This window comes from Panthera tigris, chromosome E2 (assembly GCF_018350195.1).
Source record: "Panthera tigris isolate Pti1 chromosome E2, P.tigris_Pti1_mat1.1, whole genome shotgun sequence".
Classification (NCBI taxonomy): domain Eukaryota; kingdom Metazoa; phylum Chordata; class Mammalia; order Carnivora; family Felidae; genus Panthera; species Panthera tigris.
Genome location: NC_056674.1, coordinates 12947986 through 12962027, shown reverse-complemented (window position 1 = coordinate 12962027; position 14042 = coordinate 12947986). Strand labels below are relative to the sequence as shown.

The 14042-nt window shown below is 52.1% G+C and overlaps 1 protein-coding gene across 1 annotated transcript; it reads right to left on the bottom strand.

The window, feature by feature from the left end:
• Nucleotides 1-3336: 3336 nt before the first annotated feature.
• On the bottom strand, nt 3337-12947 carry LOC122234049 (carcinoembryonic antigen-related cell adhesion molecule 21-like). Its single transcript, XM_042968725.1, has 8 exons — nt 12767-12947; nt 11585-11944; nt 7055-7333; nt 5494-5614; nt 4467-4519; nt 4140-4171; nt 3673-3714; nt 3337-3414 (listed from the first exon to the last, which is right to left on the bottom strand). Exons 1-8 carry the CDS (start codon nt 12828-12830, stop codon nt 3349-3351), a joined length of 1017 nt encoding a protein of 338 aa, XP_042824659.1. The 5' UTR covers nt 12831-12947; the 3' UTR covers nt 3337-3348.
• Between the last annotated feature and the right edge of the window lie 1095 nt (nt 12948-14042).

Here is a 14042-nt window from a genome sequence, read left to right as displayed (position 1 = left end):
GAAAGAAAGAAATAATAGAGGCAGAGCACCCAGCTGTCATTATATTGGACACTATGAGTGGACACAATGGACCCGAGTCCATGGAAGGGCAAGACTGGGTCTGTAGCATCAGAGTTGGTTCTGCAGGTGGGACGTGAATGGGGAAAAAGGAAGATGGGGGTGACTGTGAGTGCCCTTGTCTTATCTCTTCCCCTGAGGGGTCATAGGCAGATGCAGGAACCCTCATATATTGGATTCTCCCCTGGGAGATCTTCAGGTCCCCCCTCATCCCCTGGGTGAAATGTTTGCTCTGCCGGGAAGGGCGGGCAGATGGCATAGGACTCTGACACCACGCACACGGCTCAGCAAGGAGGAGCTGGAGAAGAGCCCAGGGGCTCTGCTCAGCCCTGCTGCCTGTGGGGTTCAGCTGGGGCTTGGAAACAGGATGCTGTGCTTAGGGGGCGCTCCAGGCCGGGTGATGAGTGTGTTTCCAAGGTCAGGCACTAAGGGTCAGAAGCTAGTCATGAAACATTCATTCCTTTTATTTTCCATTTTTTTTCTTTTACTGAGGAAACTCTACCCCCAGTGCTCCAATTCACGACCCTGAGGTCAAGGGTCTCATTCTGTACTGACTGAGCCAGCCAGGCGCCCCCATTCCTTCCTTATTGTATGCAAGACAGTGGCCTGACTCTCGGGGGGGTGGGGGGCAGGAGGTTCCCCAAGAGGCTGGAGCAGCCTCCCAGGCTCCCCAAGGCCACCCTCTGGATGCAGCTAACAGCCACGCAGGGAATTGTAATCAACGTGCCAACAGTAACATCCAGACATGTGCAAAGGGCTTATGACTGATAAATTAGAGCAGAAGCAGCTCATCCCCCTGATAGCATTCTGCCTCATTACATCTTTCTTATGTAGAAAAGCAATAGGCAGCTTCTCCAGAGTCTCTTTTTCTTGCCTCCTCCCTGCTCAACGCCTGGGAGGAGGCTGGCTGGGGCACCTGTCCATGGTGCTGATGCTCACCGAACTGTTCCCAAGGCTTGGGAGCTGTGATCTTCCAGTTGTGTCCACTCTCTTTGCATTCTTAACAAGGAGCATTACTAACAAGGAAGAGGTGGAGAAGGCTGCAGGGAGTGTGGACTGGCCTTCATCACTGGCTCAGGGCAGTCATGGTGTTGTGGACATCCCTGCAGGCAGTGACTCCATGGTCAGATGACCAAGTCCAGGCTGCCCACCAGCAGTTTGTCATGAACGATTGTGGTGAATATGGCCTTGGGGGTGCAGTAGACAGAACAGAGGCCTCTCAGACACTCCCACATCCCTTGTGTCAAGAATCTGTGATTATTTCAATGATAAAGGGACTAACAGATTAAGTTAAGGACCATGTGATTGCGACATTATGGTAGTTTACCCAGGTAGGCCAATATAATCCAAGAGTTCTTTCTTTTTTTTTTTTTAATTTTTAAAAAATGTTTATTCATTTTTGACACAGAGAGAGGTAGAGAGAGAGAGGGAGACACAGAATCACAGGCTCCAGGCTCTGAGCTGTCAGCATAGAGCCCAACACAGGGCTCGACCTTCTGAGATCACGACGTGAGCCAAAGTTGGAAGTCTAACCCACTGAGCCATCCAGGCACACACGAGGGTCCTTACATAAGTGACAGGGGGAGGCAGGAGAGGCAGAACTAGAGAAGAAGAGGTGATGTGGAAACAGGACACAGAGAGACTTCAAGATGTTGCACTGCTGGTTTTGAAGGTGAAGGAAGGGGCCACATCCATGGAACTTGGGAAGCCTCCAACGGCACAGCTTGAAAAACAAGGAAACAGACTGTCTCCTAAGCCTCCAGAAGAGACAGCCAGGTGGGCACCTTGATTTGTGTTGACATCCACCACTAGGCTTACAATAATTTGCTAGAGCAGCAAGACGAAACTAACAAGAGGCGTCACCCTGTCTAATCCAACATAGTGTGCATTGCGATAGGAGCATCACAGAGCTAAACATGACGTGATACTTTGCAGCTTGTTTTCCTTACCTCTCATCTCATGACTAAGAAACAAGTGGGTGATGGCAAACCCACCTGTGAAACGTGGGTGCGGTGCCTTGGTGCTTGGACCGCTTTTGTGTGAACAGGGCACCTTGACGCGAGCGAATCCACATGGGCAGCCAACCGGGGGCCTCAGGGAAGGACTGAGAGCCGCTGGCCCAGGTGTGTGGAGGAGGCTGCAGGTGGGACAGTAGGACGAGGCCTGTGGACCAGGTGGAAGAGACACTTTGTCCCATCACCATGGGAGCCTGGGTGAGTTAGGTGGGGGAAGCCCTCTGCCTCTGACCTGCATGCTTATTTATGGGGAGGAGGTGTGTTTCAAGATAAGATCCCGTTCAGGGAGAAAAGTCGACACTGCTGGGAGGTACTGGGCTAGACGTCATGGGCAGTGTCCGGGAAGGCTATGTTCAGAGCATGAATTCTGGGTCCCAAACCCTGGGGTTCCTCTGACAACCTGCATTTATGTCACCCCAGCAGGTAGGACATCCCGAAGGCTGGAGAAACCTTCAGACAGGTCTCAGTGCCCTGGATCCTGGATTTGGGGACAGGGCAAGTTTATTGGTGAAGGACACCAGTCAGGGCCACTGGGGATGGGTGAGGAGGACCAAAGGGCTCAGGACACCAAAAGGCTATGAAGGGGTCCCACCTGGGATGTGTGCCTGACTATAGCTGCTCCTTCCAAGCTCATCCTCCTGTGGTCATCAGAGGCCCCATGTTCTGTGCTCCTGAGAACCCCGTGCACATTTGCAAACACTGGAGGTGTCTCCAGCCTTGGTCCCTGAGCAGGGTGAGGACCGCTGAGTGCTGTCATAGTTTGGCCACAGCTCTGGTGATCTCTCCTTTTCTAGTTAACGTGGTCCCAGCATGTCAACACCCCTCGCCCCTCCTCTATCTCAGGGGACTAAGGTGGGGCCTTGGTGAACTCAGAGGGAACATTTCCCTGTGTGACCCAGGAGAGAAGGGCCCCAGAGGTTCAGGTGAATGTCTGCTCAGAGAAATCACCATTCACCAAAAAAGGGCCAAGGAGGGGGAAGAGTCCTGTTTAATCAGATCCCCTCATGTTGTCCCTGGTGGGTCAGGGCCCAGGACACTTTCCCTGGGAAACCCCACTTCCTGGGACATGGGGGCCTTTGTCCTGGCCCATCCGGGGATTGTGGCAGCCTGTCAGGGCTTCCAGAAATCAGGAAGGCCCGGACCCTGGGTCCATGTCCCTGAATATCCTCTGGGCTCAGAGCTGGTTCTCTGGCTCAGGCGGCGGCACCTGACCCCACCCAGGGTCTGGGGTCTCAGGAAGGCCCCTGGAAGGAGTAGCTCCCAAGGGAAGGGGAAACTAAGAAGACACTTGTCCTTTGTGGTTGATCTGGCAGTAAATGTTCCTGTCAGGGTGTTGTAACTCCTGTAAAAGAAAAAGAGGCCTCTGAACCCCGCAAGCTTCTCAGAACATGTCTGGGTGACTTTCAGGTCCTGCGTCCACCTCTCTGGGAACCTGGCTGGGTGGCAGGTTTCTGCTCCAGGCCCCTCCTTCCTCCCACTAGCCCCTGTGCCCTTTTGCCCTGCTGTGTCCTAAACCTGAAAGCACAGGCAGGGCAGGCTGGGGACAGATCCTCAGTCCCCTTGGGCTTGGGGGACCTGAACATTCATTGCCCACACTCACCTGGTAGATGGGAACGGCTGTCCCCGGGCTGGGTAGGGCGTTCTGAACAGGGGGAGAGAATGGGTGTCAGTGGACAGAGGGAGAGTCATTTCTCTGCAGGGGTGACCCGTTCTGCCTCTTGAGCAGCGTTCGCCAAGCCTGTTGACCCACACCCCAGATCCAGACCGGTCTCTCCTTAACTCCCTGCCCCACTCCTATTAGCCCAGGACCCCTGGCTGATGTTCCCAGTGCTCTGTCCTTGGCCAGACTCCAGGGTTCCCCTTGGGCAGCTCAGAGTGGCAGGAGAGACTCAGGACGGGGTGGGGAGTGGTCCTGTCCCTGAAGACGGTCCAAATCCTGGGCAGAACGGGCCCTGCCTTGTCCTGGCTCTCTGGGGGAAGCAGGGTGTGTGCGGTGCTGCTGAATTCGTTGGTTCTCTGCCTTGCGCCCGCACAATCTAGACCCCAGTGGGGAGGGGGCGGGCTTACCGGGGATGTGGAGCTGCTGACTGGACCATGACCTGGGCACAGAAACAGGAATTAGCACCCAGGGTCCACCCTCCCAGGAGGTACCGGGTCATCGGCTCTCGGAGAACCAGGGAAGGAGCACCTCCCACAGGGAGACCCACTGGTGCTGGTCTGTGAGGTGCTGACCCGTGACCTAGATTCCATAGGTCAGGGAGTATGGCCAGTTGGGGTCCCCTGTACTGAAGCCCCAGGGACGTGGTCAGAGGCCCCAGGGTGTGACTGGCAGGAGTGGACATTGGGGGAAGGTCGAGGGGCTCCCTGTGCTGCCTGGGCTGAAGGGATACTCACCAGGGGTGCAGGCTGGGTGCCCCATCTCTCTGTGATTACGTTGGCCACTGGCCCTAGGAAAGATCAGGCTTATTTGTGAGGTAGGCAGGGAGAGGTCACAGCTCTGGTGTCAGAACAGGGGACAGGGAGGGTCCTCATTCCAAGCAGCCCTTAGAGACCCCATCTCTCCACCAGTCTAGGAGGGGAAGGGCCCAGGAGAGGGATAAAAAAAGGCCTTCGGAGCACATGTATCCTCGGACCAGAGAGGAAGCTGGGCAGCGGACGGACACCTAGGAGAAGGTGTCCTGAAAAGGGATCAAGGGCCCAGGAAAGGAATCACACATGAGGGTCTGAGTGAGTGGAAGGGTCAAGGCGGCCAGCTGCGTGTGCAGGACGCTTGGGGAGCTCCAGGTATGTCAGATCCCTGAATGCGGTGCCCCTGCTGTGGCCAGACCCTCGAGTCCTCAGGCCAGAATTTGTTGAAAACTGACATTGGCTCGTGCTCTATCTCCATCTGCCTGGACGAGGGGCTTCGTCCCAGGACCTCTACCGGACGGGGCCCAGGGTCTGCGGTGTCACACATCAGGCGCCGTGGTTCCCGCATGTGCCACTTTGGGGGTCGACCCCACCCGGCCTGTCAGGGTCTTCCACTCTCCCTTGCGTGACCTTGGCCAGGACCACCCTCGGTCCTGAGGCTGCAAATCCCCGTCCCAGGGCATGTGGACTGACAAACCACGGGAGGTACCGGTCACTGTGCACTTAGTACCGAGCACTGCTGTAGGGTTGCCGAGCGAACCAGGACAACCCTGAGGGGCTGTTCTGTGATTGTCCCTAATTTTGAACAGAGGCAGCTGTGGAGGAAGGGCCCCGGGCAGCAGCTGGTGAGGAAGGAGCCAGGTGTGATCAGAGGAGAAATCCAGGGGGCAGTTGGGAGGTCTGGGACACCTAGCCCAGAATCCCGGGTCAGGACGGCGTCTGCCTACTGGTGAGTCTGCTGGGGCGGGGGAGGGGTGGTGGACAGGATCATGTGTGGGAAATGCCATCGTACCTTCCCGTCTTCACCCGGACCAGGAGATACCCCAGGGCGGCCACGAGTGCCCCCCCGACCAAGACCCCAATTGCAATGCCAACACTGGTCCCCACAGGGAGGCCCGTGGGGCTTCTTCCATCTGAAATAAGAAGCAAAAGTGAGGAGGAATGAGTCCCAAGTCATATCTGCTGAAGCCATGAGGGCTGGGGGGAAGGGCCTGGTTAGGGAGGAAGGAATGGCCATCGAGGTCTGGATGATGTGTGTTATCTCCACAGCATCCCCACCCCCTCGGCTGCTGTGTCATTTCTTTTTTATTTTTTTAAGTGTATTTTTTTTGAGAGAGAGAGAAAGAGAGTGGGAGCAGGGAAGGGGCAGAGAAAGAGGGAAGACAGACTCCCAAGCAGGGTCCCCACTATCAGTGCACATCCCAACAAGGGGCTTGAACCCATGAACTATGAGATCATGGCCTGATCTGAGATCAAGAGTTGAACGCTTGGGGCACCTGGGTGGCTCAGTTGGTTAAACATGTGTCTTTGGCTCAGGCCACGATCTCATGGTTTGTGGATTCAAACCCACATCAGGTTCTGTGCCTACAGTGCAGAGCTTGCTTGAGATTCTTTCCCTCTCTCTCTGCCCTTCCCCAACTCTCTTTCTCTGTCTCTGAAAATAAATATACTTTTTTAAAAACTTAAGAAAAAAAAAGAAGAGTTGAATGCTTAATGGAGTGAGCTGCCCAGGTTCCCCCTGCTGTGTCCTTTCTATCCTTATAGTGAAACCTTGGACTTGAGTCTTCATGTTGCCCTCCTCTGCCCAAAACTGTGGCCAGTGCCCACATCCTGTTCATTTTCCTCCTAATGCCTCTCTTTCTTATTCTCACATTATGCCTCTTTCCACATTTCTTCCTTTCTATTACCATTGATGGTCTTAGAGGGAGGCCCCTACTTGTCCACTCAACACGGATTAGTGAAAATAACACTAGCTGACTGCTTTCGAGGTCAGCGCTGGGCCAGGCACATGGAAAATACTTTGTGTTTATCTCATCTGCTGCTTCCATGAGGCGGCCATGTGTCAACCCCACTCTGCAAATTACGGTCTGAGAGTGTCAAGGGCTTCAGTAAAGTAGTGAAGGTCACAGAACTGGACCGAGTTGAGACAACACTTAAGCCCAGCTCCACGGGACATTACGGCTAATAACAACAACGTCAATGACAAAAGAACAAGAACTGCTAAATTTGATTGAGCCTTGAACCTGTGTAGGATGCTGTCTCAGGATTTAAGATCTCATTAACCTCATAGTGACAACCCTCAGAACAGCCCTAAGACCCAGCCTTTCTTTCCAGTTTTACAGATGAGGAAACTTAGGTTCTGGAGGTTGAGTGTCTTGTCTGAGGTCCCACAGCTGGTATAAAGCAGAACCAAGATGTTAACAAGATTAGTCTAATTCCGGGGATCTCATCCACATTGCTGTAGAGGCTGTGAAGGAGGCTCCCACCTCCCCCAGACCTGTATTCTATTTCACACACACACCCTGCCCATGAAATATACAGGGAGGAAGGGGGAGAGGTCGAGGGTCACTCACAGCTCACAGCCAGCCTGATGGGGTCACTTCTGTTGGAACTGGCCCGGTTGGAGACCTCACACTGATAATTCCCGGCATCCTCCACCCTGACGAGGCTTATGGTGAGGGCCCTGTTGTCCCGGGACAGCTTCATCCTCTTTGTGAGGTTTACATTCCGGCCATTGAAGAACCACCGGATGGAGACCTTTTTGTTATTTGTGGAGCAGGTCAGGACCACAGAGTCCTTATGTTCTGTGGCTGTGGTGTTGCTGATGTTGATGGAGGGCTGGGACACTGCCTCTGTGGAGAAACAGAGGAGGTGACAGAATGAGAGGGGGCCTGGGGCCATGCTCTGTCTTCCAAGATATCAGCCACTCTGAGGGCCCCACTGAGCTCTGTAAAGGTGCCCCAGAGGATCGCCCTGATGTCTGCAGAAGGATGAGTGTCTTTGTTCAGGTGGCGATCTGTAAGGAGGGGGCTGTACCTCTCCCTCTGACCCTCAGGTCCCCCTCTGGCCCTCAGTCATCTGCCTGGTCTGCCTGAACATCTCTGTAGTATCAGCACCACACACCTCTTAGCCCATGTCCAGCATCCTCATCAGCAGGTGGAATTTTTCCCATGGGCTCCTGTGTGGTTCCTTTCTTGAACTTCTATGACTTTAATAGATCAAGCCTCACTCCTTATATACCTTTTCGTGTATGGTGGGGAGGAAGGCTTGAAGGCCTTCTATCTCTGAGTCTGAGGCACCTTTACATAAAATAGGGAAGGTATTTGCACGGTTATAATTTATTAGGAAATGAGAGCAGCCCACCCAGTCTTCATCACCTTAGGGACCAAACAGTTTTCAATCCATAGGATTTCTCCCTCTGGAGCCTTTTACTTCTACATCTGTGGATTGAATCTCAGGGTGAAAAACTTCTGTAGAGAATCGGGTATGGTATACAGAATACTGGCACCCTTATAAATAGAAGAAAACTACTGCAACATAATAAAGGCCTTATATGAAACCCTTACAGCTAGCATTATACTCAATGGTGAAACACGGAAAGCGTTTCCTCTAAGATCAGGTAGTACATAAACATGCCACTTTCACCACCCATATTCAACAGAGTATAGGAGACCAAGCTGAAATAATTTGAAGAAAAAGAGTAGAACGCAATCAAATTGGAAAGGATTAAGTACAATTAGGTCTGTTTGTAGATGACATTAAATGATATGTATAAAACTCTAATGATTCCACAAAAACTGTTGAACTAATCAACAATTTCAACAAACTTGCAGGATACAAAGTCAACATGCAAAAATCACTTGTGTCGCTATACACTAATAATGAAATAACCCCTTCCCAAGTTAAGGAAACAATTTAATTTACAATAACATTAAAAAGAATAAAATACTTAGGAATGAACTAATGAGGCAATAGACTGTACATGGAAATCTATAAAACATCACTAAAGGAAACTACAGAAGACACAAATGAATGGAAAGACATCCCATGTTCATGGATAGTAAGACTTAATATTGTTAAGATGACAATACTACCCAAAGAGATCCACAGATTCAATGTAATCCCTATCAAAATCATTTTTTTAAAGATTTTATTTTTAAGTAATCTCTATACCCAACGTGGGGCTTGAACATATAACCTAGAGATCAAGAGTCGCATACTTTACCGACTGAGCCAGTCAGGTGCCCCCCCTATCAAATTCTTAAGGAAAGATTTTGCAGAAATAGAAATTTCCAAATATTCACATGAAATCTCAGGGGCCTCAAATAGCCAAAATTATTTTGAAAAAAGAACAAATTTGGAGGACTCCTACTTCCTGACTACAAAGCTACAGCAACCAAAATAACATGGGCTTGGTATAAAGATAGGCACCGAAATGCCAATGGGATGCAGTAGGTACCCCAGAAACAAACTGAATATATGTGGTTCAATGATTTTCAATAAGGTTGTCATGACCATTCAATGCATAAAAAAATCTGTTCAACAAATGGTATTGGGGGCTGCCTGGGTGGCTCAGTCGGTTAAGCATTCGACTTCGGCTCAGGTCATGATCTCGCGGTTTGTGAGTTTGAGCCCTGCATCAGGCTCTGTGCTGACAGCTCAGAGCCTGGAGCCTGCTTTGGATTCTGTGTCTCCCTCTCTCTCTGCCCCTCCCCTGCTCATGCTCTGTCTCTGCCTCTCAAAAACAAATAAGTGTTAAAAATTTTTTTAAACAAATGGTATTGGGAACACTGGGCATCCTAGCAAATGAATAATATTGGACCTTGACCTTACATCATGTACAGAAATACCTTAAAATAGTATGTTTTGGTGGTATAGTGGTGAGCATAACTGCCCTCCAAAATTAACTTAAAATAGATCAAACATCTAAACATAAGAGTCAAAACTGTAAAAGTCTTAGAACAAAACATAAAGCAAAAACTTTCTGAACCCGTATTTCCCAAAGATTTGTTAGATATGATGCCCAAAGCAAAGACAACAAAAGAAAAAATAGATGAATTGGATTGTATTGAGTTAGAAAACTTCTGTGCACCAAAAGCACAATCAAGAGAGTGATGGTAGCAGTTATGGAATGAACAGGACTCAGGCAGGAAATGCACTGATAGAAACACAGTCAATGATTTTTTTTAATTTTTTTAAAGATTTTATTTTTAAGTAAGCTCTACACCCAATGTGGGGCTCGAACTTACAACCCCAAGATCAAGAGTCTCATGCTCTACTTACTGAGTCAGCAAGGTGCCCTTAGTCAATGGTATTTTAATAGCATTGCATGGCGACAGATGGTAGCTACATTGTGGTGGGCATAACATAACATATAGAGTTGTCCAATCCCTATGTTCTGAACCTGAAACTAATGTTACATTGTGTGTCAGCTAAATTTCCCTGACCAAAACCAAGACCAAAACCAAAAAACAAAAACAAAAACAGAAACAAAAAACGAACAGTGATGGCAATGCACAGATTGGAAGAAAACATTTGCAAATCATAGCTGGTAAGAGATTAATATCCAGAATATATAAAGCACTTCTGCAATTCAACAACAACAAAAAGCAACTTGACCCTGAGGACCCTTCTTTCTTCCCCATCTGCAAAGGCCCCTTATATGTGTGGGGGTTTTGGGAACTGACAGAATCCCCTCCCCACATTGCAGACTGGACTGGGAGATCTCAGATCTCAGATCTCAAGATCTGCGATGAGAATTCAGAGAGGAAGAGGAGGAAGCATCTGCAGACGTGTGATGGGAGAGTTCAGGGACAGATCTGCGTCACAAGCAAGTGAAAATAACCTCACCTCGGCTCTTTTCTGAAAACCAGGCAGACCTTCACCATAGTGCCTGATGTAGATGCTCCAGGGATCCACCTACCAGAGACTGTGATAGTCTTGACTGTGCACTTATTGAGGCGAGTGCCAGAGTTATAGACGAGGCAAGGCCCTGTGCTGGTTTCAGGTGCAGAGTCAGAAGGAGAAGGCAAGTCTACCCCAGTGGGAGCGACACCAACACACCAGGAAACACTCTGTGATTTCAAGTCCAGCACAAGGAGGTGAGGATGGGCCACCTGAGGGGCGGCCGGGGCATGCTGACTCAGGTTGCTGCTGGGGGTCATTAGTTGTAGAGTAAACACAGAATGAGCCTCTCTATTTGCTCTCACTGCCCACACCAGCACCCTTCCCTCTGACGGAGGAGAGGACGGGGCTGTGCTGCCCAGCAGCCCATCAGCCTGTGTGACCCTGATTCAGTGACTATACCTCCCTGGGCCTCAGTTTCCCCCTAATACAACAGGAATAATGGTAAATGATCTCCACCTGCCATGCCTGTGAAGTAACCTTTAACCATCCTTAAATACCTGGCCCTAAAATGGTATATCGCGGCCGGCCAATCAAATGGCCTCTCTTACTCTTGCCTCCACAAGACAAGGCTCCCTCCCTGGGCCTCCTTCTTGGGAGAGGAAGAGCCGTCAAGAGCATCTCTCTGCTCTGTTCCTCCCTGGGGGTGCTGACCCTCCGCTGGAGTCTCCTAAGTCCCCCACAGCAGTTGGCTAATGGACTGGGGCCTTTTTATGTCTGTGCTGCCCATGCCTCTCTCCAGATGTAGATCTGGAGACCGAGCGCTGGCTGGTGACCAGCTCAGAGGCTCAGGACTCGGGCAGCTCGGAAATCATTGCTCCCAGTCAGCCCTGCCCAGGAGCCCTACCCCACCCTGGCACAGAGTCCCCGGGGTCATGAGACTCAGGAGCCCCAAGGCACTGTTCTGGGCAAGGGCCTTCTGGGCTGAGCTCTACTGAGGATCCCAGGGCCCCTTCGGGCCTGGCCTTGACCGTGACCTGCATGGTCTTTCTCAGATGGTCATAGAGTCTGGATGCCAGGAAAGGAGTTGAAATCTTAGGAAATTCATCTCTACTGTGTGTGTCCTGCACTAAATGCTCAAACACCATTTGGGACAAAATGCAGAAGGGAAGGGAGGCACAGTCCAGGCCTGTCAATCCTGTGTGTACGAAGTAGAATTCACTCCACCCGACACCAGAGGTGAGAGAGGAATTACTCACGATATACACGGAGCCGTCTAGTTACTATTTCAATTTGAAAATTTCTCTTTAAGATTCGTACAGTGTAGTATCCCGTGTCCTCCAGGTTGATGTTCTGGAACAGCAGGGATCCGTTGTGATATAACGTCTCTCTGCCGCTGTGTGCAAGTCCTGGGGTAATTTCTTGTGAGTCTGCTGCATATGATACAATTTCACTACGGGGCTCAACAGTTTCCCCTTTGAACCAGCCAAAGCCTAGAAGATTCACAGGCAGATTGTGGACACGCAGAAGAACGTCCTTCCCTTCGGCAGCATTGGGCGGCACCAATTCAACAGTGACTTGGGCAGTGGTGGGAGGGTTCCAGAAGGTTAGGAGTGAGACTAGGAGGGAAGAGAGAAGACCTGGGTCAATATTTGGCCTATGTATTGGGACGGAAAGATGTGGCCCTAGAGACTGAGCAGGTCCTAATCGCTCAGCCTTGGGCCCAGGGGTGAGTGTGTGTGTGTGTGTGTGTGTGTGTGTGTGTCCTACTGGTCAAGGTCAGCGGCACGACCGCCATGACTTCAGTGCTTCTGAACTTGTGATTTCCTCTGTTTCCAGTACTCTCCCTCAGATGTCTGTGGGCTCACTCCCTCACTGCCCTCAGGTACCTGCTCACACTCAGGGGGTCCTTGGGAGAGGCCTGCCCACACCGCCTCCTCTAAAGACCCTCTGTCTTCACATTCTGACCTTTCCCGCTCTGTTCCCTTCATGGCCTGTCAATGCCCGACCTCCCATTCTGTGTCTTTGCTGGTCTGTCTTCCTTCCCAGAGAAGTGTGCTCAGGGAGGGCAGGGACTCTGATCTGTGTTGTGCCCCAGTGGTGGGGCCGGCTGCAAATACCTGTGGATGAGTGAATGAGTGTTCCCAGGGCCCAGCATTGATCTGTCAATATCTCAGGTTGGTGGGAGGGGCAGCGTTTAGGGTCCCTGGTTGCTCACATCGTTTCCAAAATTCAATCCTCAGTGATGAGTAACTTGGGACACAGCACGTCGCTCGCTCGCCTCTTCCAGATCATGAGATTTTCCTGTTGCTGAGCCGGGAACCCCCTGTCCTGCCCTGCCCTGTTCCCATGTCCCCTCTCAGCGCCCCATCCTCCCCTGGGAGACCGCAGCCAGTCTCTCTCTTCCTTTCACCCTTAACCCAGGGGATTGTCCCTCTCACCTGCCAGCAGGAGCTCCTGCCAGGGAACACGCCCTCCTCGGGGAAGGGCCGAGGGGGGCTCCATGCCGCCTGCTGCCTGCTCTGTCCTTCCCTCTGTGAGGAGAGCTTCGGCTCCAGAAATGCTCAGGAGCACCGCTGTCACGACAAGTTGGCTGTGTGGTCCTTCCTCCCTCTGTGCTGAGCCGCCTCTGGGGGCAGGAGCGCTTGGCCGGGTCACGTGGGCAGGGGCGGGGTCTCTGCCAGGTCCCTCCCCCTCCCCTCCCCTCACTCCTGTCCTCCTGGTCTCCTTCCCCTTTCATTTCGTCTACGTTTGGGTTCCCTGCGAACTGCTGAGGCCTCTCCCTCTTCAGCTGGGATTTCCCACCATATGCGAGTGCGCACACAATGCCCTTGTGTGGACAAGTACAAGCCTGTGGCCTTGGTGTCCTGGGTGCTCCCCACAGCTCAGGGTCGGGGCGAACCGTCAGCCCCCTGCACACCTCCCTCCTCCCCATGTGGCTTTTCTCTTCAGAGCAGGAGCCCGAGGGGCTACCCCAGGAACTCTCCTCACAGGGATGTTACCCCCACCGGGCATCGGAATCACCTGTGGAACTTTCTAAAGATCGCGAATGCCCTGGTGACTCCTAGAAATGCTGCTTCAGCAGATGGCCAGCCAGACTGAGACCCCAGGATGTGGGAGTGGGGCCACCTCCTTCTTTCCTGCACCCACAGAGGGTCTGCAGATCCTGTAAAATGTGCATTCTGACTCAGCAGTGTGGTGTGGACCTGAGAGTCCGCATCTAACAAGCTCTCAGGTGATGTTGGTTGTCCTGGGCCAGGTACACGTTGAATAGCCAGGCTGACGGGGACCTGGTTCTCTCAGAGGACGAGCCTCCTCCCTACTCCGAGTTGGCCTCTGCTGAGTCCTGGCCTCGAGTCTGTCAGCACCGCACACAGAGCCCCAGAGGCCCCAAACCCAGGGGATTCTTTCCACCTGTATCAGAGAAGCCCAGCGGGGCACGGGGTCCCCCCAGTGTTCTCAAATGCTCTGGGGAAGTTGCATTGACTCCTGGCAGCAAGGTCACAGTAACGTTCTGAGGGTGAGAAGAGGGCAAGCAGGGTGATGACTGGTGAGGGACCCACTCTCCATCCCTGGGTGTCCCCAGCCCGGCCTCTGCTTCCAGGGACCGAGACCTGGGACCAAGTGTCTCAGGAGCTCAGGTTCCAGGTGTGCAGGCAGTGCCCTGTGTGTCCCGGGAAGAGAAGAGGTGGGGGGAGGTCCGGTGGCGGGAGGTTC

Excerpts from the sequence above, each read along its gene's own strand:
- LOC122234049 (XM_042968725.1), bottom strand. The coding sequence starts at position 12,830 with ATGGAGCCCCCCTCGGCCCTTCCCCGAGGAGGGCGTGTTCCCTGGCAG. Across the intron at positions 7,334-11,584 it reads TAGACGGCTCCGTGTATATC|AGGCAGTGTCCCAGCCCTCC; the intron begins GTGAGTAATTCC and ends GTTTCTCCACAG. Across the intron at positions 3,415-3,672 it reads CAGCCGTTCCCATCTACCAG|GAGTTACAACACCCTGACAG; the intron begins GTGAGTGTGGGC and ends TTTCTTTTACAG.